This window comes from Scheffersomyces amazonensis (genome assembly GCF_036850825.1).
Source record: "Scheffersomyces amazonensis strain UFMG-HMD-26.3 chromosome Unknown RJT21scaffold_2, whole genome shotgun sequence".
In the NCBI taxonomy this organism is placed as follows: Eukaryota; Fungi; Ascomycota; class Pichiomycetes; order Serinales; family Debaryomycetaceae; genus Scheffersomyces; species Scheffersomyces amazonensis.
In genome coordinates, this window is record NW_027042742.1 from 492,164 (window position 1) to 517,631 (window position 25,468).

At 29.9% G+C, this 25,468-nt stretch overlaps 13 protein-coding genes and 1 non-coding gene across 14 annotated transcripts; 10 read left to right on the plus strand and 4 right to left on the minus strand. All coding sequences in view use genetic code 12, as the record gives it.

The window, feature by feature from the left end:
- Window positions 1-283: 283 nt before the first annotated feature.
- Window positions 284-1,621, plus strand: RPS17B (40S ribosomal protein eS17). The gene is made up of 2 exons (XM_064883676.1): window positions 284-451; window positions 870-1,621. The coding sequence occupies exons 1-2, from the start codon at window positions 449-451 to the stop codon at window positions 1,272-1,274; spliced, it is 408 nt and encodes a 135-aa protein (XP_064739183.1). The 5' UTR covers window positions 284-448; the 3' UTR covers window positions 1,275-1,621.
- Window position 1,622: 1 nt separating this feature from the next.
- RJT21DRAFT_19731 (uncharacterized protein) lies at window positions 1,623-2,874 on the plus strand. Its single transcript, XM_064883677.1, has one exon. It carries the CDS (start codon window positions 1,878-1,880, stop codon window positions 2,730-2,732), a length of 855 nt encoding a protein of 284 aa, XP_064739184.1. The 5' UTR covers window positions 1,623-1,877; the 3' UTR covers window positions 2,733-2,874.
- Window positions 2,875-3,007: 133 nt separating this feature from the next.
- RJT21DRAFT_118466 (snoRNA-binding rRNA-processing protein) lies at window positions 3,008-4,383 on the plus strand. The gene has a single exon (XM_064881043.1). The coding sequence runs from the start codon at window positions 3,029-3,031 to the stop codon at window positions 4,328-4,330; it is 1,302 nt and encodes a 433-aa protein (XP_064739185.1). The 5' UTR covers window positions 3,008-3,028; the 3' UTR covers window positions 4,331-4,383.
- A 199-nt stretch (window positions 4,384-4,582) lies between these two features.
- Window positions 4,583-4,704, minus strand: RJT21DRAFT_t72. The gene has a single exon. It is a non-coding gene; the product is annotated as a tRNA-Ile (tRNA).
- A 522-nt stretch (window positions 4,705-5,226) lies between these two features.
- CTR2 (low-affinity Cu transporter) lies at window positions 5,227-6,215 on the minus strand. Its single transcript, XM_064883679.1, has 2 exons — window positions 5,906-6,215; window positions 5,227-5,839 (listed from the first exon to the last, which is right to left on the minus strand). The coding sequence occupies exons 1-2, from the start codon at window positions 6,020-6,022 to the stop codon at window positions 5,444-5,446; spliced, it is 513 nt and encodes a 170-aa protein (XP_064739186.1). The 5' UTR covers window positions 6,023-6,215; the 3' UTR covers window positions 5,227-5,443.
- Window positions 6,216-6,408: 193 nt separating this feature from the next.
- On the plus strand, window positions 6,409-7,059 carry RJT21DRAFT_112397 (uncharacterized protein; the record flags this gene model as incomplete). Its single annotated transcript, XM_064880079.1, has 1 exon — window positions 6,409-7,059. One exon carries the CDS (start codon window positions 6,409-6,411, stop codon window positions 7,057-7,059), a length of 651 nt encoding a protein of 216 aa, XP_064739187.1.
- Window positions 7,060-7,740: 681 nt separating this feature from the next.
- Window positions 7,741-10,099, plus strand: GCD6 (translation initiation factor eIF2B catalytic subunit epsilon). Its single transcript, XM_064883678.1, has one exon. The coding sequence runs from the start codon at window positions 7,875-7,877 to the stop codon at window positions 10,062-10,064; it is 2,190 nt and encodes a 729-aa protein (XP_064739188.1). The 5' UTR covers window positions 7,741-7,874; the 3' UTR covers window positions 10,065-10,099.
- A 222-nt stretch (window positions 10,100-10,321) lies between these two features.
- Window positions 10,322-12,277, plus strand: ERG1 (squalene monooxygenase). Its single transcript, XM_064881044.1, has one exon. It carries the CDS (start codon window positions 10,518-10,520, stop codon window positions 12,021-12,023), a length of 1,506 nt encoding a protein of 501 aa, XP_064739189.1. The 5' UTR covers window positions 10,322-10,517; the 3' UTR covers window positions 12,024-12,277.
- A 460-nt stretch (window positions 12,278-12,737) lies between these two features.
- On the plus strand, window positions 12,738-14,000 carry VCX1 (Vcx1p; the record flags this gene model as incomplete). The annotated part of the gene is made up of 1 exon (XM_064883606.1): window positions 12,738-14,000. One exon carries the CDS (start codon window positions 12,738-12,740, stop codon window positions 13,998-14,000), a length of 1,263 nt encoding a protein of 420 aa, XP_064739190.1.
- Window positions 14,001-14,378: 378 nt separating this feature from the next.
- On the plus strand, window positions 14,379-16,085 carry RJT21DRAFT_19770 (MDR family NADP-dependent oxidoreductase). The gene has a single exon (XM_064883680.1). The coding sequence runs from the start codon at window positions 14,757-14,759 to the stop codon at window positions 15,855-15,857; it is 1,101 nt and encodes a 366-aa protein (XP_064739191.1). The 5' UTR covers window positions 14,379-14,756; the 3' UTR covers window positions 15,858-16,085.
- A 1,406-nt stretch (window positions 16,086-17,491) lies between these two features.
- PCL2 (cyclin) lies at window positions 17,492-18,799 on the plus strand. The gene has a single exon (XM_064881045.1). The coding sequence runs from the start codon at window positions 17,654-17,656 to the stop codon at window positions 18,578-18,580; it is 927 nt and encodes a 308-aa protein (XP_064739192.1). The 5' UTR covers window positions 17,492-17,653; the 3' UTR covers window positions 18,581-18,799.
- On the minus strand, window positions 18,800-20,643 carry TCP1 (chaperonin-containing T-complex alpha subunit). The gene has a single exon (XM_064881046.1). It carries the CDS (start codon window positions 20,563-20,565, stop codon window positions 18,901-18,903), a length of 1,665 nt encoding a protein of 554 aa, XP_064739193.1. The 5' UTR covers window positions 20,566-20,643; the 3' UTR covers window positions 18,800-18,900.
- A 612-nt stretch (window positions 20,644-21,255) lies between these two features.
- Window positions 21,256-22,585, plus strand: GCF1 (Gcf1p). Its single transcript, XM_064881047.1, has one exon. It carries the CDS (start codon window positions 21,339-21,341, stop codon window positions 22,134-22,136), a length of 798 nt encoding a protein of 265 aa, XP_064739194.1. The 5' UTR covers window positions 21,256-21,338; the 3' UTR covers window positions 22,137-22,585.
- An 845-nt stretch (window positions 22,586-23,430) lies between these two features.
- Window positions 23,431-24,012, minus strand: CDC42 (Rho family GTPase; the record flags this gene model as incomplete). The annotated part of the gene is made up of 1 exon (XM_064885309.1): window positions 23,431-24,012. The coding sequence occupies one exon, from the start codon at window positions 24,010-24,012 to the stop codon at window positions 23,431-23,433; it is 582 nt and encodes a 193-aa protein (XP_064739195.1).
- Window positions 24,013-25,468: the final 1,456 nt, after the last annotated feature.

Below are 25,468 nucleotides of genomic sequence, written 5' to 3' on the forward strand. Positions count from 1 at the left end.
GGAGGAGGGGAGGGGGGGGGGAGGAGCGATAGATGTGTACTTACCAATTACGTCTATCACATGCTTTTAGTATGGTGACTCAAGTCTCGTGATGTATTTGTGAATGTTCGTGTTATTACCGACTTTTCAATTTTGAGAGTGCAAGAAAACAGTCACATTTATCACGTGTGTTGCTTATGAGATCTATATACAGTATTTCTCGTTATATATTCTCAAATAATTGATTCTAACCTGTAAAATGTCTTATGTAAGCGTTTCAATCTGTAAATCTCTTTCCCTTTTTCGCAAGTCTCACTAAGTAAACTGTCTTGAAAATTAACTAGGGAATTGGATGTGATTGTGAGTAGGACGAAAAAATTTCAAATTTGATACTATTTCAATATTAATTATCTTAAAAGAGTTTTCTTACTTTTGTTATAATCAATCATAGTAATAATAATTAGCCAAGATGGTATGTAATATGATCATATAGAATAAACAGATGAGAAGAGAGTGAACTAAGAGTCATTGAGATGAAAATATAAGTGATATGTTATTGTCGAAATACCCTGGGATCTAAAATGATTGAATTATCAAAATGAATAATCACATATTGAAATGAATAATAAGAGAATTAATTCTAGTATCAACATATAGAAGTAAACATACGTTCATCATTAGAATAAACTAAATATCAAGATATCATCATACTGCCAACTACAATATTATTGTTCTATCTACCATTATTATATCTACTACGAAAAATCTTTAAATATAAAAAAATTAACTATCATATCATCAACATTAACATCAAATTACTTGAACCACTAATCATCTCATCTTATAATCATGAATAAATGAATGATTTATACTAACTAATTAATCTTTAGGGTCGTGTTAGAACTAAAACCGTTAAGAGAGCTTCCAAGGTCTTAATCGAAAGATTTTACCCAAAGTTAACCTTAGATTTTGAAACCAACAAGAGATTAACTTCTGAAATTGCTGTTATTCAATCTAAGAGATTAAGAAATAAGATTGCTGGTTACACCACCCACTTAATGAAGAGAATTCAAAAGGGTCCAGTTAGAGGTATTTCTTTCAAATTACAAGAAGAAGAAAGAGAAAGAAAAGATCAATATGTTCCAGAAGTTTCTGCTTTAGACTTATCTAACGGTCAATTAGAAGTTGATGCTGAAACCGCTGATTTGATCAAGACTTTAGGTTTCAAGATCCCAGTTCAAACTGTCTCTATCTCTTCTCAAAGAGGTCCAAGACGTTTCACTAAGAGAAACTAAATTAATTAATTAATTAATCTAAAAGGAATATTTCATCCACCATATATTGAATAAACTTTCTAAATCATTTTTCATATATTATTATCATTTAATTTTGGTTGGAATAATATTTCATTTAAATTTGATAATTAATAAAATCAACCACCCCCCATCATCTTCACACATTCTATATATATAAACTAAAAAAAGGTTCTATATACATGTATACGTAATATAAAAACATATAAAAAAATCTATAGGTAGATTTTTATCTACCACATTGTAAATCTAAGTAGTTGATATAAATATATATTATATATATAATATATTTCACTCCCATCGGAATTTCGTCTGTATATGGCTAAGAAAAATAATAAATTGAAGAAGCGCAAAATTTCAAACAACTGTTGTGGACAACGGGCCAAAGTTAAATCGATTTCGAAGACATACGATATACCACACTTCTAAAATTAATAATTTGAATTAATTAATTCGATTCAATATTATAATTCCTTTGTATACAATTGAATTTATTATAAGAGTTATAAATCCGTTATTCATATAGAAGACTTAATTATTAAATTATTGATCTAAGGAATTACCATACATAGATAGTTAATAAGAATGAAATTATTTAATATAGCATCATTTTTAACTATATCAACTTCAATAGTTGCTGGTACTCAATGGTATCCCTTGGATATAAAGGGAGAAATCCCAGCTACTTTTACTCCTTATAAAAGAGGTGATAATGTTTATTTGGATTGTATTTCTAGAAATATTGATAATGGTGAACATAAATTTGATGAACAAGATAAAATTATATATGGACCATTCCCAACTTGTAAAGAAACAGGTAAACCATTAAATTTTAAATATGGAATTAGTGAAGATTTCAATTGTACAATTACATTCAGTGATGAATTATATCATTTATTTCAATTATATATTCATGAAGATGTTCCTTTTAGTTGTCGATTACCTATAAGTAGTGAATCACATTATTTAGAACAAGGTGGTGCTTACATCCCATTAACATTTAACTTTAGAGGTGAAATTCATGATAGTCATCTCGATATTGATCCTACATTGAATGTATTAATTACTAAACCAGCCAATAATAATGAAGATGAAAATACATTTATTAGTGCTGTTGCATATTCATCAGGTACAAATGCTACAAGAATAGTCATTGGTGATTCCTTAACTTTAAGTGTAGCTGTCAGATTCTTAGATCAATTGAAAGTGACAAGTTCAGGTACAACTCCTGCTGGATTACCTTATGCTGAAGGATTCTATAAGTTTCCTATTAATTTTACTCCAATAAGTCCAACTTCATCTGCTATACTTTTATTTATGGCAGTACTAATTACAGGTATCATTGTATTTGCTGCAACTTATAATTATCTCTCCAAGAGATTAATTAAGTCTCATAAGTATAAGTCAGTTGATTCTGAAGCATTCACAAAAATGGATTAATTTACGTATTAATCAAATAAGTCAGATTACTTATAGTACTTTAATTTTTTATTCTATCGATAGTATAAACGTATATCATTTATAATCTAATTAACTATTGATGTTGCAGTCTAATTTTCTTTATATACCTTAATTTACGCGCACAAATTATTTCGAACATTAGAGTGTCCATACTTAAGCCTCAGTTAATCTCAGCATGATTGATCTCATCCTGAAAAATTAAAATATATTTCACAACTATTACTTAGTATAATATTTAAATCTATACTTATAATTTCAATAACTTCAAGAGAAATATGGCTGAAAGAGTGAGATACTTCTTGGAACAGTCTGTTCCTGAACTTGAAGATCTTAAGCGTAAAGGGTTATTTGAGAAACAAGAAATAACCATGATTATGAGAAGAAGAACTGATTTTGAGCATAGAATACAAGGTAGAGGAAGTCAACCAAGAGATTTTCTTAAATATGGAGAATTTGAATTTAATTTAGAAAAATTAAGAAAGAAAAGATATGCTAGATTATCAAAAGTAGGATTAATTGAAACTAAACCAAGTATTAGTGATTGGGCAGGAACTAGAAGAATATTATTCATCTTTGATCGTGCAACTAGAAGATATCCTGGAGAATTAGAATTATGGGCTCAATATTTAAAATTTGCAAAGAGTAATGGAGCAATTAAAGTGATTTATAAAGTTTATTCTCGTCTTTTACAATTACAACCAAGAAATGTAGATGCTTGGTTATCAGCTGCTAAATATGAATTTGAAACAAATGCAAATGCAAAGGGTGCAAGAGTTTTATTTCAAAGAGGTTTAAGATTAAATCCAGAATCATTACAATTATGGTTGAGTTATGCACAATTTGAATTAACTTATATTTCTAAATTATTAGCCAGAAGAAGAGTCTTGGGTCTTTTAACTGAAAAACAGCAACAAGATGAATTAGAAAGTGAACAAGAAAAAAGGGCAAAAGAAATAAGTAAATCAATCACTTCTAATGAAGATGAAGAATTTAATAGTGATGTTATTGATTTACCATCAAATGAAACAATGAAAGATCAATTGAATCATTTACCTGAAGTAGAAATGAATGTCTTAGGAAATCCAGAAACTAATCCAGCCTTAAAAGGTGATGTAGCATTAACAATATTTGATTTATCTATACCAGCCTTATTGAAACATGTACCTGAATATTCTACTTTAATTAATAAAGTTGATAAGACTTTTGATATTGCTGATAAATTCTTGAAATTATTCGATAAATTTGAAGATTTAAATAGAGATTATTTACAATATCATATCTTGAATTATTTGCAAACAAATTATCCAAAAGATTTAAGAACTCTTTTGATTGACATTACATTACCAATCAGAAATATAGTGGTTTCATCTTCTAATTTATCTGAAAATTTACAATTATCAGTCAATAAGTTCATGGCATATAAATTAAAATTACTTGATTTGCAAGAAAAAGATACTTTAACTAACATGTTTGTAAATCAATTAACTAATCAATTCTTGAATGATGAAGAACATTCAAGATCTGAAAAGATCGATGCCTTATTAAAGGCAATCATCAAAAAATGTAGAACTAATTAGTTAGATCATTTAAAATAGACAAATTGCATATATATTTAATCATACTCCTTTAGCCAGAAAAGATTATGTAGCACGTTTTAAAATTTGAAAACATGTTTCCCTATCGTATATAATATTCTCTCATTTGCAAAACCTATAATTAATGGTTTTAACTTGTCAACATGATGTTAAACCTTTAGATATGTTAAAATTGAACTGTATTAAAAGTACCTACGTTTTTCTGATAAAAAAAATTGCAAAAAAAAGACAAAATGCTCCAGGAGGGGTTTGAACCCACGACCGTCGCGTTCCTCACACGACCGTGACTTATGGCATAACCATATCGTCGTAACACGGCTATAAGCACGAAGCGCTAACCTCTGCGCCACTGGAGCACCTTGCTAAAATTTTCAGCTCTTAAGTGACCCACAACAAATCAATTGACTGATTTCCGGTAATTCCGACCTGATTTCCGGGGTTAAAGTTTTGAATCTTAATTAGTCAAAAAGTTATATTTCCTAGATAAAAGTTAGTAATATCACTTTTCAATAATGATTTGATGCAATTGTAGACATTTCAGTAAATTTCAGTTGTATATTCCTGTGCAATTGAGTATTTCAATTATTTTAAGTTTTCAAAATGGTCGGATTTATAAAATTGTAGTATCAAGGCAGATTAAATTCAAAAAAGATTCTAAATAAGAAACTTTACTAATAGTTTTACTATATCGATTTATCTAGGACTAGATTTTCTAGTTCAATCTTATGTATTATTAAAGCCTTGAAATGATTTATCAATTCCGACCAAAATCCTTTTTTTCCTAAAATTGATAGCATTTTTTCTGTAAGCTTCCTGGATAATCAGTACTATGTAAATAATTAGGTGAATAGTTAGGTGAATAATTAATCTATAAGAAAGAATACTTCATTATTTCTAATGGAGGATCAGGAAGTGGATCATTTCGCAATTAAACCAGCGTGAATTGAGGGTTTGTCAACAAATATTTATCACTCTAGTTGCAAAAAGTACAGATATCGCAAAAAATATGCCAAATTTCTTCAAAATATTTTAAAATTATCTTTATATAAATCTAAATTTAAATTTATTTAGTATGATTATAATTATATATTATATCTAATGGCAAGATAAATCTCTAGTAGAGGATGAAATATCACTTACACCCCAGAAATAGTTACCTACTGCGGCACCAACACCTACAGCAATCATAAGCCAACCATTATAAGTCATAAATACCAACATTAACAAAAAGGAGTAACCTACCTGAACTCCATATAACAATGCTCGTTTAAATTTAAATCTTCTAATAGTAATTTCAGATGTGTTAGTTGATGCTCCTGATACAGTACTAACATACGATTTCTGCCATTGGTTAAACGAGCATTTTATGAATTCGTATAGAGCAGTAAGTAATACGATGGCAAGGAAAGTAGAAATAAATCCTCCAAAAGTTTTTATATGCCACCATCTAAATATTACACAAGTATTTTTCCAATCCCATGTGAATAACATCTATACGAAAAATGGGTTAGTATATTCCTTTTGAATAATTAGTACAGAAACATGAATAATACTTACATTCATTGAACATTTATCTTCCATTCCAGGCATATCATGGTCCATACCACTCATTGAGATTGCAGAAGCAGCCGAGTGATGTCCCATATTTGAATGGTCCATCATTGCATGATTCATTATGATTAAAGATTATAATATCGATTAGATAACAATTTGTCAAAAATTAATAACAACCGATAAATTGACTCAATTAAATGGCTACTGATACGAATTTGGAATATATAGTAAATACGCTCGTTTCAGATGTTACAGAATTTCCCCTAACAAGCCTTCCCCTTCGAGATTTGCTATGATAATAAGCATTTATAAGTCATTTCTCCATCTCCAAAATTAAACAGCGCGGGAAATGTGCATACTCATACGATATTTTTTTGTTCAGAATGATTGGAAAAAAAGAAATTTACTCAATATTTAAGTATACTTCTTTCCTATCTTTAAGTATTAATCACTTAGTCTATAAGATAGATTGAGTTTATAGAAAGGATTAAAAAGTATATTATAAGATGAAGATTATTTCAGATGAAGAAAAGCAGGCTCACATTGCCCATATTACATCCGAAGGTATAAAAGGTTTAGTAGTTGGATCATTGGTATCGGCAGGGTTATTCACTTATTTAAAGAAGAGACAACCAGTAAGATTCAATTCATTTAATACAAGTATTAAGACAGCTATTTTTATTATGCCTACTGTATCAATTGGTGCATTTTTTGCCGATCAAGGTTCATGGGAATTTGATAAACAAATGCATCAATCTGAATATAGTGATAAATTAATTTTAGAAGAATATAGACAATGGAATAATTTAAGTTGGAGTGATAAAGCATTTACATCCTTAGACAAAAACAAGTATCCTATCATTGTAGCTACATGGGCAGCATCTTTATATGGTTCATGGGTTGTTGTTAATAGAGACAAAATTATGACTGGTGCTCAAAAGGCAGTTCAAGCTAGAATGTATGCTCAAGGTATTACTATTATTTTATTATTAGGAACTGTCTTATTATCAATGAAGGAAAAGGAAATTGAAAAGAAAAGGCCAGCTCCAATTCCTGAATGGAAGAGAATTATTATGGAAAGAGAAGCTGAAGATTCTAGAGTTCTTGCTGAACTTAAGAAACAAAAGGAAGCAAAGGCTGCACTTGAACAAAATTAAGTATTTCCCATCCTTATGCCGAATTGAATTAATAGACTAACCCAGAATCATCTCTGCATACATCCTCCTTAGTTGTACTTGTATATACTCTTTGCTATTATTTCGAAAAATTTAGAAGTTAATTAAAAATACATCGCATTGTAGACTGCGATTTCGCAGTAGTTTTTCAACTTGATTGGCTGATTCGATTCTTAACTAGAAATTGTACAGCAATTCTCAAAACCTTTAATGACAATAATTTATTATTAACTATTGGTTATATTCATTTTTGCAATATTTTAAGTTAATTCCAAGATGACACAATAGGTTAAAATTGAAGTAAAATATCATTTTGATCACATGACCCCAGTCACGCACGTGATTAATGAATAGATACTTTAATTGCATATTTACTTATGAAGATAAGTAAAAGCTGAAATAAGAGATACAATGAAGAGAAGAATGGTTCCTCTCATAGTTTCTAGAAAAATTTCAAAGAAAGCCTCGAAATATCTGCCCACAGCTTCTTACCAATCTATACTTATAAGGTATATCTAATATCTCTAATCCTCCTCTACAACGGTTTACAACGTGAAAACTATAATTAGTTTGGCATTTAATAAATAATTTCCCCAATTGCTTTATCGTATACGTCTATAACTTCCCTTTACGTCAAGAAACTATTAACAATACGTTGAAATCGTATAGTTTAAGTTCTGCTAAACCTGTTCTAACAAAAATTTTTCAGAGTGCGCTATAATAAAAAAAAGAAGCTATCACTATGAATCATTAACGAACTCTATCCATTACTGGCCAAACTATAGAAAAGTGGTAGAATGCCTCCCAAGAATAAGAAGCAAAAGGATGATGTTCAAGATGAACGATTCCAAGCAATTGTTTTAACTGACTCTTTCCAAACAAGATTTATGCCTTTAACTTCAGTTAAACCTCGATGCCTATTACCATTAGCTAATGTACCATTAATTGAATATACTTTAGAATTTCTTGCTAAAGCTGGAGTTAATGAAGTTCATTTAATGTGTTCATCTCATGCTGAACAAATCCAACAATATATTGAGAAATCCAAATGGTCATCTCATAATTCTCCATTTACTGTATATACTATAATGTCATTAGAATCAAGATCAGTTGGTGATGCTATGAGAGATTTAGATAATAGAGGTTTAATTACTGGAGACTTTTTATTAGTTTCTGGTGATGTAGTTACCAATATTGACTTTTCTAAAGTAATGAATTTTCATAAATATAAAAAGCAACAAGATAAAGATCATATTATTACTATGGTATTAACTCCTGCATCTCCTTTACATAGAACTAGATCTCATGTTGATCCAGCTACTTTTATATTGGATAAAAAGACTAATAGATGTTTGTTTTATCAAGGGATTCCTCCTGTTGATGGTAAAAAAGCCAGTATTAATGTTGATCCTGAATTATTTGAAGATGTTGAAGATGAAATTTCTATTAGAAATGATCTAATAGATTGTCATGTTGATATTTGTACTCCTCATGTACCTCAAATATTTCAAGAAAATTTCGATTATCAATATTTAAGAAATGATTTCGTTAAGGGAGTTGTAACTACTGATTTAGTTAAGAAGACTATTTATGCTTATATTTCAGAAAATAGTTCTGAATATGCTGCAAGAGTTGAAAGTTGGGCTACTTATGATGCTATATCTCAAGATATATTGGCAAGGTGGTGTTATCCACTTGGTCCAGATTCTAATTTTGTTAACAGTACTTCATATCGTTATGAAGCTAAGCATATTTATAAAGAAGAAAAAGTTGTATTAGCTCAATCATGTAAGATCGGTACTTGTACTTCTATTGGAGCCAATACAACTGTTGGTGAAAGAACTACTATTAAAAAATCAGTCATTGGAAGAAATTGTAAAATTGGAAATAATGTTGTAATTAGTAACTCTTATATTTGGGATGGAGCTATCATTGAAGATAATACCCTGGTTAATCATACCATAGTTGCTTCTAATGCTCATATAGGTTCTAATGTTGTGTTAAGTCCTGGTGTTGTCATTGGTTTCAATGTAAAGATTGGTAATAATAAGAGAATAGCTCATAATGCTAGAGTTCTGGAGTTGCCTATTGTTTCTAATGAAGATTTATTTGATGATTCATTTGAGAGTGATAGTGAAAATAGTGAAAATGACGAACCTTCTACTCCTTCAATTCCTCATATTGATATTAATGTTCAAGATATTGATTTAGTTGGAGAAGATGGGGTTGGATTCTTATATGTTTCCGATAAAGATTTTGATGAAGAATCCGAATCAGAAGCTGGTGATCAATACTCTGGTATAATATATCAAATGAAATCTTTAAATGTTTCTGATGATTCGATTGCATCAGTTTCTAATCGTAATAAGACCAGAAAGCATAGTCGTAAACATTCAAGAAGTAGAAGATTATCTACTACATCAGTTGTTTCTACTGATTTTGATGGAGAAATTTATTCTGAAGAAGAAGAAGATTTTATTCAAGAAGCTGTTGCTACAGTTGATAGATCATTAAATAATAATCATGATTTAGATACTGCAGTATTAGAATTGAATACTTTGAAAATGTCCATGAATGCTAGTTATCATGATGTTAGAAATGCTACATCAGAAGCTTTAGTAAAACAAGTATTAAAATTTATTAAGACTCAAACTTTGGACCCAAAACTGGCTGCTAAAAAAGTATTTGAAAGATGGGGCCCAATGTATAAAAGACAAATATTTGAATTTGAAGATGGAATTGATTTACTTAATATTCTTCAAGAAAAAATTGCTCAAAGTGATAAAGCTTATAATCAAATTATATTATTTGTAGCAGTTCAAACATTATACGATGAAGTTTTACTGGAAGAAGCAATTCTTGCATGGTGGAATTCTAGTAAAAATATTGAAGATGAAAATATTAAATATGTTAGAGGTTTAACCGAACAATTTATTAAGTGGTTAGAAACTGCTGAAGAAGAAAGTGAAGAAGAAGAAAGTGATTAAATCCATTCATCGTATATTTATATATATATAGACAATAAATAATAAATAATAATAATAATAAATAATAATAAATAATAATAAATAATTATATTATTGATAATACTAAATAACATTAGCAGCTAATCCGTGGTATGTTTTATTAATTATATTAGAATCATGTGATGAAAGTACCCGTACGGTACTCGTTCGCATTTCGCATTTTTTGCAGTAGGATTTTTTTTTTGCTTCGTTTATAACTGAACGGTTATACGAGGCTAAATAAATATACCAGGATATATTGAGATTTATGGTCTTATTTTTTTTAAATTTCTAGTCAAGTTTGTTGTATAAATTCAACCCATTTCGACTTGTTCAGTATATCATATAGTAGAGTATTAGATCACGTATATTCATCCAAATTATTACAAAACTAAAAACAAAACCATTCATAACTAATAATATATAAAATATAATATGACAACACAATCAAGTGAAAAATTATATGACGCAGTAGTCATTGGAGCTGGTGTTATAGGACCATGTATTGCAACAGCTCTAGCCAGACAAGGCAGAAAAGTATTGATTGTTGAAAGAGATTGGTCTAAACCTGATAGAATTATTGGAGAATTAATGCAACCTGCTGGTCTTAAAGCTTTAAAAGAATTAGGTATGATTCAAGCTATAAATAATATAGAGGCTACTCATGAAGTTGGATATTATATTAAATTCCATGATAAAGAACTTATATTACAATATCCATTGAAACAAGATGCAAATACTACTAATCCAGTAAAACCAGTTCCATCATGTGTTTTTGAAGGTAATGATAAAATGCTTAGTGATAATACATTAAATTCTAAAGAATGGGATGAAGATGAAAGAGTTAGAGGTGTATCCTTTCATCATGGAGATTTCTTAGTTAATTTAAGAAAAATAGTCAGAGATGAACCAAATGTAGATTGGGTTCAAGGTAATGTCACTAAAATTTTACGAAATGATGAAGATACTAATACTGTTGTTGGTATTAAAGTTAAAGAAGAAGGTGAAATTTTTAACAATTATTATGGTAAAGTAACCATATGTTGTGATGGTATATATTCTAAATTCAGAAAGGAATTATCTCCAACTAATGTACCAGTTATAGGGTCATATTTTGTAGGTTTACAATTAGATGATGTTGAATTACCAGCTAAATATCATGGTCATGTGATTTTAGGAGACCATGCACCAATTTTAATTTATCAAATATCTCCTCATGAAACCAGAATGTTATGTGCTTATAGATCTACCAAACCACCTTCCCAATCTAATGATGAATTATATTATTATTTGAAAGAAGAAGTATTACCAGCAGTTCCAAAAGTTAGTAGACCAGCCGTATTAAAAGCCATAGAATCTAAAAAGTATCGTATAATGCCAAATCAATATTTACCAGCAAGAAAACAAGGTAGTCTTGAACATCAAGGTTTAATTATGTTAGGTGATTCTCTTAATATGAGACATCCATTAACAGGAGGTGGAATGACTGTAGGTTTAAATGATGTGGTTGTACTTGCTAAATTATTACTGCCTAAACAAATTGTAGATTTTGAAGATTATGAACTATTATCAAAACGTTTGAGTCAATTCCATAGAAAGAGAAAGAATTTAGATGCAGTTATAAATACATTATCTATTGCTTTATATGCATTATTTGCTGCTGATAGTACTGCTCTTAAGATATTACAACGTGGGTGTTTTAGTTACTTCTTATTAGGAGGTTCATGTGTATCAGGTCCAATTGGATTATTATCAGGAATGTTACCATTCCCAATGATTTTATTCAATCATTTTTTCAGTGTAGCCTTTTATGCTATTTATCGTAATTTTGTTGATAGAGGTTTATTAGGTTTCCCACTTGCACTTATTGAAGCACTTGTAACTCTTGTTACTGCTATATACATATTCACTCCTTACTTGTGGAAAGAATTAGTTGTTTAGAGATATTAAAATTTTGTATATAATATATAGTATATAATAAAAAGAATATTTTGCAATCGTCGCATTATGCCCCGAAGGGTTGAGTCGCCCTGAGAGAAATGCAGACTCATTGCCTGGATTGACGAGGTTTTGTAACTATACTTTCTGGTATATATAAGAGCATTTCCAAGCGAGTTTAAATCACTGTGGTCATACTTTGACTCTAACTAATAGTATATAATATGAATATAATATATATATATATATATATGAACAATTCTAGTATTCCAAGTCACATGACTGCCTTTCCTAATTAGGCTCTACAACCAACATAGCCTCATCTCCGGACGACAATGTCTACTTTTGTTAACGACAAAAATCGAAATTTAACTAGTAAAGAATGTGACAATTTGGGATGAATGGAAGTGAAACGGACAAGAAATCAATTGCTATTTAGAATAAACTTTTCCTGGTAGCATTACTTAATTAAAGTATAAAGCATAGTGTTGCAATTAATTAAGTTACAACCAGTTTAATAATTTACTATTAGATCCAATTGACTACTTAATCTGTCAAAACTGCAAAGAACATCTGAAATTTCTCAGCCTCCTCCACAAACAAGCCAAGGCAATAACAATTACAGTATAATTATTACTAAATATTACTAACTTATCATACTTCAATTTATTATTATAAATTTGTATATATATCCTAGTTTAAATTGAAATAGGAAAAATGTCAAGTTTTGAACTGGCTCCATTGTTAAATAATGTTCAACTGACTCGTTCAGGATTAAGTCTCATTAAATATAATGTTGTAAAGTCAGTGGTATTATCAGTAAAGTCATCTCCTGTTAATTATTTATTGATATTTGTTCCATTTGGATTATACGTTGGATTTGCCGAATGGTCAGCTACCGTTGTTTTCTGGATTAATTTCCTTGCAATAGTCCCATTAGCATCAATCTTAGCATTTGCAACTGAAGAATTGGCTGAACATGTAGGAGAAACTGTAGGAGGTTTATTAAATGCCACGTTTGGTAATGCAGTTGAATTAATTGTATCAATTATTGCTTTAAAGGATAATCAATTTAGAATTGTTCAAGCATCTATGTTAGGTTCAATTTTATCAAATTTATTATTAGTATTAGGGTGTTGTTTTATTGCAGGAGGTTTTAATAGAGTTCAACAAACTTTTAATCAAACCGTTGCTCAAACCATGTCCTCATTAATGGCATTAGCAACTGCAAGTTTACTTATTCCAGCAGCTTTCCATTCAACTTTACCAGTTCCAAAGGGTAAAACTGATTTTCCTCAACCTGGCTCTTCTGATGAATTAGTATTATCTTTATCAAGAGGTGTATCTATAATTTTATTAATTGTCTACATTATATTCTTGTTTTTCCAATTGAAGACTCATAAATCTTTATTTGAGCCACAACCACAAATTGATGAAGATGGAATTATTGCAACTATTATTCCAAATGAATTGGATGCAAATAAACAAGAAGAAGATGAACATTTATCAGTTACTAGTTCTATTGGTGTATTAGTAGCTGCTACAGTTTTAGTATCCTTCTCCGCCGATTATTTAATTGGATCAGTTGATCAACTTGTTGAAACTTCCGGTTTATCTAAAACTTTTATTGGTCTTATTATAATTCCAATTGTAGGTAATGCAGCTGAACATGCTACTGCAGTTGTTGTGGCTATGAAGAATAAGATGGATTTAGCAATTGGTGTTGCTGTTGGTTCATCCTTACAAATTGCTATTTTTGTAACTCCTTTTATGGTATTAGTGGGTTGGGTATTTGATGTTCCTATGTCATTATACTTTTCTACATTTGAAACCGCAATATTGTTTGTTGCTGTATTCATTGCTAACTTGGTAATTTTAGATGGTGAATCCAATTACTTAGAAGGAGTCATGCTTGTCAGTACTTATCTCATTGTTGCCTTAGCTTTCTTTTATTATCCTGATTCAGGCATAAATAATTAATTCAAAAATTATCTACAGTATTTTACTTTTAATTCATACTTATTATATTTAATTGATACTCTGGCCGGATTGCTCATACCACCGGTTTTAATTTTTCGTAGTAATTCGTTCATGCTGATTGAAATATATTCATGTAACATTTTTTTATAGAGTCATATCAAATAGAAAACATGTTATCGTTATGGAATATTCCTACTCACATGCCATATTCATTTTTGCCTTAAGACATCAACATTTACAGTGAAGTGAAAGATTTACTACAATAGTTGGTAGTAAACATTCCAATAAAGATACTTAAGAGGTGATTATTTCCGATTAACTCCTTATTATTAGGGGTAGGGGGTGAATCACAAATTAACTAAGGCCTCCCTAACATATCATTTTATTAGCATACGAATAAAAAAAATGATGTTCGGCGGCCATAAGAATCAATTTGATTGCGAAAATCACATCCGTACAATTGTACTCAAAAAATCCGTAAATCTATACGTGTTTGGAACATTAGCTGCCAATCAATTTACTAAACAATCCGGACATTATCCTCATTAGGAAAGAAAAGGCCTTAATTCTAACTCCATTTGGTTGTGATTTTCTTTATTTCCGCTGCTTTCTTTCCTAGTTCTGTCGGCCGAACGAAAAAGAAAACTCCGCAAAAAAAAAGACCACCCTTAAAAGGTGGTGCAAATCATAATTTTCAAATTGCAAATATCATCTTATTCGTAGTCGTAAATCACCTTTCATACATTCAATTATCCAATGTCAAATCTAATTAAATCTACCCGTATTGTCTTGAAGAACGCTGTTGTCGGAGGACTCACCTTAGAATTCAATCAACCTGATTCCACTTTCGCAATCGAATCAGTCGAATTAGACCCTCGCAATTTGCAACCAGATGAAATTCTCGTCAAAACTTTATACCTTTCCAACGATCCAATGCAACGAGGTTTTATTGATAAAGGTGCGATTCCCAGTAGCCATTTACCTGCAGTGAAGGAAGGGGATATTGTTGTTTCATTGGCCTTGGTTGAGGTTGTAGCCACTGGTACGACTAAGTACAAGGTTGGTGATATCTTACATGGGATGTTTGCCTGGGCCGATTACGCCATCTCAAAGGAGTCAGTAGTTTACAATGCCATTGACCCATCATTTGGAGTTCCATTACCATTTCACTTATCGCTCTTGGGTATGACTTCCGTTACAGCTTATTTTGGGTTAGTAGGTGCAGGCAAGTTGAAAGTTCCTGCTACTGATTCTACCGAAAAGGGTCTTACTGTAGCTATCTCTGCTGCTTCTGGAGCTACTGGATCTATAGCAGTACAATTGTCTAAGCATGTTTTTGGTGCTTCTAAGGTTATCGCTGTCACCGGTTCCGACGAAAAGGTCAAGTGGGTTAAGAGTATTGGCGCTGATTTTGCAGTTAGTTACAATGATCCCGATTATCAACAGAAATTGTCAGATTATATAGGTGAAGACTTTATTGATCTTTATTTTGATATTGCTGGAGGAGAAATCTTAAGTTATTTCCTCACCAAAGTCAAGAGATTTGGTCATGTTGTTGCATGTGGTGCAATTGCTGGGCACAATGATCCCCAAAAAGGCAAAGTTGGAAACTGGGCAGATGTAATCCGTAATAGTTTGACTATCACTGGGTTTAATTTATCCACTTACGCGGATAGATATCCTGAAGGTATAGCTGCTTTGGTTGCTGCCATAAAATCCAACAAGATTAGTGTAGATGGGTTTCATGTGGAAGATATTAGCAATAAGGAGAATAAATTGGAATTGGTCCCTGGAATTTGGAATCAGTTATTCGGATCAACCAAACCAAATGGAAAATTAATCACGAAGCTTAGTTGAACATTTACGCTTAGTCTCTTAGCTTAGTGTATAATCTAACCATGGCTGATGGAATCTTTATAACCGGTCGTATGAGAAATTTCGGTCCGGAGTGTGAATAAAAAGAAATCAATTTACTTTAATTTATTCATTTCTACGGTGTAACCAAGCAGTACTGTCATATATATCTTCTAAAACAGTCTTATAGTATTAATAACACATTCTAGTTTTTATTAATTTGTTTCGAAATTAAATGTTATTGTCTCCTGAATTGTGTTTGAAAAATTTATCTATGTAATTACTAGATCTGGATACTAGAAGGGTCATTACCTGACAACGACTTTACGCACTGCCAACTATAGTAATAGTTTTATGCGAAAAGAAGCATTCCACGAGATGGAGATCTGTAAAATTTGCTTTATATAGTATTCACTAGCATTTGTGGTGAAATCCTATTGTAGACTGCTTTTTTTAGATATGGGTTCGCAGAGTGCTACTTTACAACCAAGGCTTGGATCACGTCAGAGGTTTAATATTAGACATACCTGTACACTGTGCCCCAGTCAGGGTGCACATTGTGCTATTGTAGTTTACCATGGCGAAGTTTTAAATATTTGCCATCATGTCGCATGATGGGTAGTGGAGTGATACAAGCAAATTGGCTATGTCAAGTATTTTAGTGTATGAAGCGTGTCTTAGTCTATCGGTCTAAATCGTCTTTCTTTTGTCGGTAAGATATAGATATGAATTGTAAATAGTACCACAAAGGATGCTCATCTGACACCGCCCATACTCTCCCCAAATATCCGAGATTGTTTCGTGTATTATTATATACATCTACAATGAACGCCTGTAATTATGCCGCTCCTGGAGCACAAGATACAGAAGGTACTAAATTGTCTACAGGAATAATACACTAATTTAATTCGCATATAAATTACTACCGTTCTTTGTGTATATATTTATATATTTACCTTGCGTTTCGCTTCTCTTTGTTTATTTGTTTTTCTGCAATTACTCCTTAAAACTCGTTGCAACTCAGTATTTGACATTCTGAGGTACAATGGGTCATAACTAACAAATTGTTATCTCCATCGTCATTTCACATTTCACATTTCACATTTCATCTACAATGCCACATGACAACACTAAATGATAATCATCACTAGTTTAACCAATGATAGGCAGGGGAATAGGTAATTAGTTATTCAATTAAAATTACTTCATTTACTCTTATCTCAGTAATGAATTGAAGGACGAACATTACCGCATCAAGTACTCTACTAATATGGGCGTCGCCTTGTAGAACTATCAGGAACACCCGTTACGGCAAATTTAAAGACCCACATTGCCCAAACAGGAAATATCGCGTAAGAAATCAACTCTTAATGAATTTAACGCGACCACCCCCTTTCTTTAATTACTTCTTTTTTTTTTTTTGCAAATCTTTTTTCAGCAACATCTTAACTTTTTGGGGTAATTTTTCAACCATTTATTAGCGCAAGCTCATGTATCACGAACAATCAATCCTTCTGTTTGCTTTTTTAATAATGGAATTAATGGAGTATCTGTGTTTGTATTTACATTTATATATAGATGATAAATTATCGTATTAGAGTTTTTTTTTAATTAGTGGTTCGGTTTTTCTTATATTTATATATATATATATATATATATAATCTGTTATTCCTTATCTTTTACCATCACTGTCATTTCATTTCCATTTTGGTTTTCATTTCCATTTTCAAATCCAATTTTCACTTTTCATTTTCACTTTTCATTTTTCATTCCACCCTTCACATATAATATAAACGAAAATGTCCGACAAAGAAGCTTTAAGAGTATTTGCTAGACAACCTGTAAGTCAAGATATGATTGATATACTAGTAACAACTACTAAATCTATTATTCAAGTTAGAAATCCCAAACCTCAATATAGTTTAATTCCTTCAGTTAAATCAGTTAATATGTTAGTTGGACCAAAATCAAGTATATCATTAGTTAATTTTATAAAGAATTTAATTAAATATTCTAATGTTCAAACTCCAACATTAATGGCTACTTTAGTTTATCTTAATAAATTAAGAAATATTTTACCAGCTAATGCTATTGGAATGGAAACTACAAGACATCGAATTTTTCTTGCTGCTTTAATTGTTAGTGCTAAATCTTTAAATGATCAATCTCCTTTAAATAAACATTGGACAAAATATACTGATGGTTTATTAACTAATGAAGAAGTTAATATGGCTGAACGGGAATTAATTGGGATGTTAAAATGGGATATTTCAATTAAAGAAGATGAATTAATTATAGCTTTACAACCTTTCTTGACTAATATCAAGGATCAACTTGTTCAACGTATGGAAGAAGAAAATAATCAAAAACTCAATTATTACAGATTATCCAATTCTTTCAGCAACAGAAGTATTTCTTCAAGATCTTCATCAAGAAGTTCATTATCTTCTTATAATTCTTCATTATCTTTAAAGAATTCTCACTCCAATTATTCTTTACAAAGTTCGAATTCTTCAAATTCATCTTACAGTTTGAATAATATTAATGAAGATATTATAGAAGGTGGACTGAAACCAAGAAGAATTCCATTATCTAATAAATCGACTAATTTACTTAATTTACCATATTCAAGCACAACTTCAACTCAACTTCCTTTAGATATTGAGAAACAAGATAAAAATTTATTCCTTAATTTGGCTAATTCAGGGAGAATAATATCTTCATAATAAAGATTTCAAAACATTCATTCAATGTATCATTAGTCACTATTTCCCTTGCCTTAGTTTCATTTCATTTCAATAACATACTCTTCATAATAATTTAGTATACCCCTTTGTTCAAATTTATTTATTTCTTCCGTACATTTGACATTTTAAATTGTCTAATTACATTTCATTTGGGACCTGTTTAATAATTATATATTTATATACAAGTTATTTAATTAATAAAAATACAATAACAATTTATAAATTTATTTTGTATATTGGCCTGTAAAGTGAGTTCTATAAAGGGTTTAATTTACAAGATTAATTGAGTATTATGATGATCAATGATCATGAGGATCTTCCTTTGGTGGTTCAGGATTAACTTCAATCATTGTATCAATTCTTAATATAGCAATACAAGCTTCTAATGCTGATTTTAATGATTTAATCTTTGAAATAGTTGGCTCTAAAACTCCATGATTTATTTCATTAACTATTTTTCCTTCAATTAAATCTAATCCATAATATTTATAATTTCTTCTTTTAGTATCAGTTGGTAAAGCAGTTTGAGATGCAGCATGATAAGTTCTTAATTTTGAAATTAAATCTGAAGCATCTTTAGCAGCATTAACAGCTAAAGTTTTTGGAATAACTAATAAACTATTAGCAAATTCTGCTATAGCTAATTGTTCTCTTGAACCAACTGTTGTAGCGAAATTTTCTAAATATATATTTAAAGCAGTTTCAACTGCTCCTCCACCAGGTACAACATTACCACTTTCTAAAGTTCTTTTAACAACTGATAAAGAATCATGTAAAGATCTTTCCATTTCATCTAATGAATAATCATTTGGACCTCTTAAAATAATTGAAGATGATGAATGTTGTTTAGTACCTTTAATTAATATACATTCATCATCACTAATTCTAGTTTGAACAACTTCGTCAGCTGCTCCAAGATATGATGATTCAAAAGTTTCTTCACCTTCCAAATTAGATAAATTACTAACTAAAGTTGCCCCAGTTGCTCTAGCAATTCTTCTTAAATCTTCCTTTTTACATCTTCTAACGGCCATTGCACCATTTTCAACAAATTCTTTTAAACATAAATCATCAATACCTTTAGTTGTTAATATAACATTAGCACCTGCATTTAAAATCTTACGAATTCTTTCAATAATAATTCCATATTCTCTCTTTCTAATTTCTTCTAATTGATCTGGATCATCAATATTAATTTGTACACCCATAGCCATTTTAGCCTTTTGTAAATTAATATCTAAACAAGCAATTTTTGCATTTTTAACTGATTTTAACATGGCTTGAGATGCAATTGTACAATTTAATGCATAACCATCAACTAATATAGATTCAGTAGATGATTTACCATGAGCTTTTAATATATTAACAGCTTTAACAGGATATTTAATTTCACCTTTTGTATTAACTGTTTTAACAGCCAACATAGCATCAACAACCATTTTACCAAAGAATTCTGAATCTGATCCAATGATTTTAGATGACATTGAAGTTTTTGCAATATTAATTATAGTTTCTTTACCTAAAGTTTCTACTGATTGAGATAATACTTCATTTATATAACGAATTGCTTCTCTTAAGGCTAATCTATAACCAGTTATAATTGTTGTTGGATGAATTTTATTTTTAACTAATTCATTAGCTCTTTTTAATAATTCACTTGCAATAATAACTACTGATGTAGTACCATCACCAACTTCTCTATCTTGTTGTTGAGCTAATTCAACTAATATTTTTCCTGCTGGATGTTGAACATCTAATAATGATAAAATAGTGGCACCATCATTTGTTACAGTAACATCACCAATATCATCAACTAACATTTTATCTAAACCAACTGGTCCTAAAGATGATTTAACAACATTAGCAACAGTTTGTGCAGCTAATACAGTTTGATTACGAACATCATCCCCACTAATCTTTTGAGCTCCGAGGAATAATGTATCTGAACGAGCAGTTGAATACATAATAATAAAATAATAATTATCTTGTAACTGCTATAATGTTTGTCGTAACTAAATATAGTTTACTATTGGAAAGACACGTTAATATTTAAAATTATATATTACTATTTAATTATGGAATTGATCTGAAGAAGTATGAAGAAAAAAAATTGTTAGCGGTCAACATAGTTGTACAAAGACACACGACCTTTTTCCACTACCATAAACCAGAGACTACTAATCATAAAATTCTCTAAGTTATTTCTTAAGGAATATCAATAAATTATTAAACTAATATAATCCTACCATTACTACTCTTATTAGCAATAACATATATTTTTAGAAGACCCTGATGTGTGAATTATTTGATGTACAAGCTTAGGTTAGGTCACATCAGATCTGACTTTAGTCGTTAAGGAAATTTTATGGAATACATTAGTAAATTTAAATTAAATAGTACATTTCTATGCCTATAACTTTCGATTCAAATTACCAATTATATAATTGATATTATTTATAGGATTGAGAATTATAACGGCAAAATAATTTCCTAATTGAGAAACATGGTTAGGATCTGTTAAAGTCACCTGACCATTACACGTACAAAACTATTGTTTTTGGAAGGGCCGCACGACTCTCTCTCTCTGTCTGTCTCTCTCTCGATTAAAACATAAACAAAACAAACGAATCGAATTGAAAATAATTAAGTTATACATCACACGTCTTTTAATAAAGATTATACATAATCAATTGAGCAGTAATTAGTTGTTGAATTGAAAGATAGAGTAGATTAGAATATGCTTAGATCATCAATTATTTCCTTTAAAGGCTTAAGAGCTAGTCCAAATGCTATTGGAACTAAGTTATCAATGTATAAATTAGTTTCAATTAACGCCACCATTCCAATTTCACAGGGTAGATCTATGGCAACTAAAGCAGATGGTGAGCAGACAAAGAAAAGCAAGAAACTGACTTTAACTAAGGATCTTAAAGATGCAAAGTCTACATTTAAGAAACTTAAAGAAGAACATAGAAAGAAGCAATTTGCTCTTGAGGAAAAAGTTAAGGAAAGAAAACTTCAAGAGAAAATTAAAGAAAGAAAGCTTAAAGACAAAGTTAAGGAAAGAAAGCTTGAAGAGAAAGAAAAGAAGCAGAAGAAGAAGGAACTTGCAGAAATTACTAAAAACTTCAGAAAACTTGGTGCTTATCCCATGTTTGTTAAAACTAAAAAAGGATCGAAACAATCTTTGGCAGATAGTGCAAAAGAATTTAACTTGTTAAGTACTGATGAAAAAGAGAAATATCGTCAACTAGCCGATGAATATAATGAAAAAATGGAAAAGATTTATCTTCCAAAACCAAAGCTGCCAGGGAATAAATATTCTAGATATATTTCTGAACATTATGTTAAGGATGATCGTCCTTTTGCTGAGGTTAGTAAATCTTTAAGTGAATCTTGGAAACGTTTATCTAAAGAAGAGCAAGAATCTTATTCTCCTTCTGCAGAAGAGTTGTCTCAGTATAAGGCTGATTATGAGAAATGGTTACAAGAAAGAAAATCAAATATTGAATCATTAAAGGAAAATCCATTGTAATTTTGAAGTATTATTGATTATCAATATTAAAACTGTAATTCATCAAATTTTTTTATATATCTACATTCAAAAGATAAATTATTCATTGCTTGTTTATAACTTGTATGTATTTGGTTAACTACCACGTCATTATTATCTATTTTAAATAAATGATTAATTTAGTTCAAACTAGTTTATTCCTTATTGCTCTAAACAAATTTATGTATTGACATAACTATCTTAATGAGAATAGTAGAAGTAGTGATTTTGTTTTGGTGCTAATGTTCAAATTGGGATATTAAATGATCATGGGGTAAGGGCGAGATAAAGAGTATTCGATATATAGTCTTATCATCCACAAGATAATAATGTAAGTATTTAAACTTCCTACTGTATATGATTATGAAATAATTAATAATTAATAATAATAATCATAATAATAATAATAATATAATATATATTTAACATACATACTATGTTACAATGCTAGCACATAAAAAAGGCAATTTGAAACAAAAGTGGAAAATGGCTATTGGAAGTTAGTATAATATCCTAGATAATTTAATTATAAATTAAAACGTTTATTAGAATTTGCACTAAATAGCCTCAGCAAGGAGTTATGCAGTTATAAACTTCTGAGTAGGTTTTCTTTCTATTAGACAAAAGTGAAAGAAGAAAAGATATAAAGAGAAGGATAGAAAAACATTTATTTGCGCAGCTATTTATACTTTGTTCCAGATTTTTACGACCACTTATTTCCTTAGGTAAATCTCTATATAAGATTAACAATCAATTGAGGGGCTAAAAATTGTATAAATTGTATAATATATATTTGACCGACAGAATCTGGTAGCGCGCGTCGGACCCCCCCTCCCATCTACTTAGATAATTAATTACTAATATTGATGATATTAATTATATTTCAATTAGAAAATGATAAAGTAAAATGTAAGTAATTATAAAGAACATTTATATATGTATATATAAACAAATTTGAACTATAATGTATGTCTGATAAATGGTATTGAACTTCTTCAAGAAGACCAATATCAAATATCAGAAGGTGAAGGTAATACAAAAAAAATGATATAAGAGATACGTTAAGGGAATAAAAAAAAAAGAAGATAGGATAGGATACAAAAACTAATAAAACCTTGATAGGAATTCATTTAAATAATTCTTAAATAGGGGATTGGAGGGGTGAGGGGGTGGTGGCGAAGGTTGATGGTCGGATTATTGTATGAAGTTGTTGACTGTTTTTTTTTATTTATGAAAGATGCTATACCATGAGAAGGATGATAATAATTAGGATTGTTCATAAGATAGTACACTTCTTTGATTTTTTAATTGCAGGAGGTTCTAATGCAGCAACTATAGCTTCATCAAAAACGGTTTTTAAACCTCTTTGAGTTAAAGCCGAACATTCAACGTATTTAACTGCTCTCAATTCTTTAGCTAATTTTTCACCTTGTTCCATAGTTATTGGACTTAATCTTTGTCTATGCAATCTTTGTAAAATAACTTCATCATTTCTTAAATCAGTTTGAGTACCAACGATTATACATGGAACACCAGGACAATGATGACGAACTTCAGGGAACCATTTTTCTTTAACATTTTCAAAGGATGCAGGAGCAATGACTGAAAAACAAACTAAGAATACATCAGTAGATGGATATGATAAAGGTCTTAATCTATCATAATCTTCTTGACCAGCTGTATCGAATAAACCTAATGTAAAGGGTTCATCACCAACCATGACAGTTACTGCATAATTATCAAACACAGTAGGAACATAATCAGCAGGAAATTTACTGGTAGTATATGATATTAATAAAGATGTTTTACCAGTAGCACCATCTCCTACTACTGTACATTTAATATTCTTATAACCCATTTTATATAGTTATGTAGTTATTATTATTATTATTATTAATTATTATAAATATTGGTACTTGAACTTCTGATTATCGTTATAGCTTTGATAAACTGAGGAAAAAATTCGCGTGTTAAAAGAATATGGTCGTGCGAATCAGGACAAATAAAATTTTTATTTACTTATAGTGGATAAATTAAAAAGGTTTGGTGATAAATTAATTGATTCAATGCTTTATAAGTAATGAATTGAACTTGGATTAATAAGTAGTTGGATAAGTTGAAGTTGTGAAATAAAACTTAAATGTGTAGATATATTTTGTAGAAATTTGATTGGATTGTATAAGATATATGTTTAAATTTATATATATGCAAATACAGGTGGGGAAGACTGAATATGAATAGTGGTTTTCTATATATGCAAATTCTAGTAAGATTTCTGTAATTTATAATGGTTGAGAAAACAAAAGGTTAACAACAAAACTGAAAAGGGTTAGTTGGGTTAGTTGAGGAGAATTGAAGTTATATATATGTTTTGAAGTAGAGACTAATAATAAGTGTGGAATATATTACTTATGAAGTCAAATTATAAATTTTGAGTTGATTTGAATGATATTTTACTTTGTTCTGTATGTACTATTGTCGATAAATAAGTTGTTCTTTTTACTCCTCAAAAATTGACAGTGGTAGTTTTTGTTACAAATATGTTTCAAATAAATGGATGGATGTTATATAGTTAGAACAACAGAATCAGAAGGATAATGTTATAATTGTTTCACTAGTTTCACTAAGAGGTTATTACTACGTCAGATATGTAGCTAATATGGACAAGTTGTTAATGATGTATGTATATGAAGTAAACTCCTTTTTCTAAATACTATCAAAACCTAAATTGAATACTAGGTTTTAACCTGTGTTACACTGTAGAACCACTCACAATTTTTTTTTCGTATTATTTTGTCGTTTTGTTATTTCTTTTTTACAAATGTCGCAACAAAACTGGAGATATCTAATTTAGTTTACTGTACATACGGTTAACGGATCATGCAATATAATCAAAGTATCATTTAACTAGCTAATATGGACACATATAATATCATATAATGTAATGTAATGTAAGGTATTCTAATATAATTTCATATATTAATACATTATAATGTATTATGTAATATTATTCTATATGGTTATTGGTAAGTCAGTTATGACCAGATAAATATAAATACCAAGCTATATTTTCTCGCTTATACGACATTTTTTTCCTGATAAAAATGCAAGTTTCCTAATTCGGTGATTCTCTCCCCAAAATTCACAGCCAATACTTAGGCAATAGGAATGAATGTAGAAATGAACCATTATGAGCTTTGTGCATCGTGTATGCACTCTGTACTTTTCTCTACTAAAATTTAGGCTATTTTCGTTATTGCGTCTACAACTTTTATACTGAAGAAACTTATTGAAAATTATTATTATTAAACTCT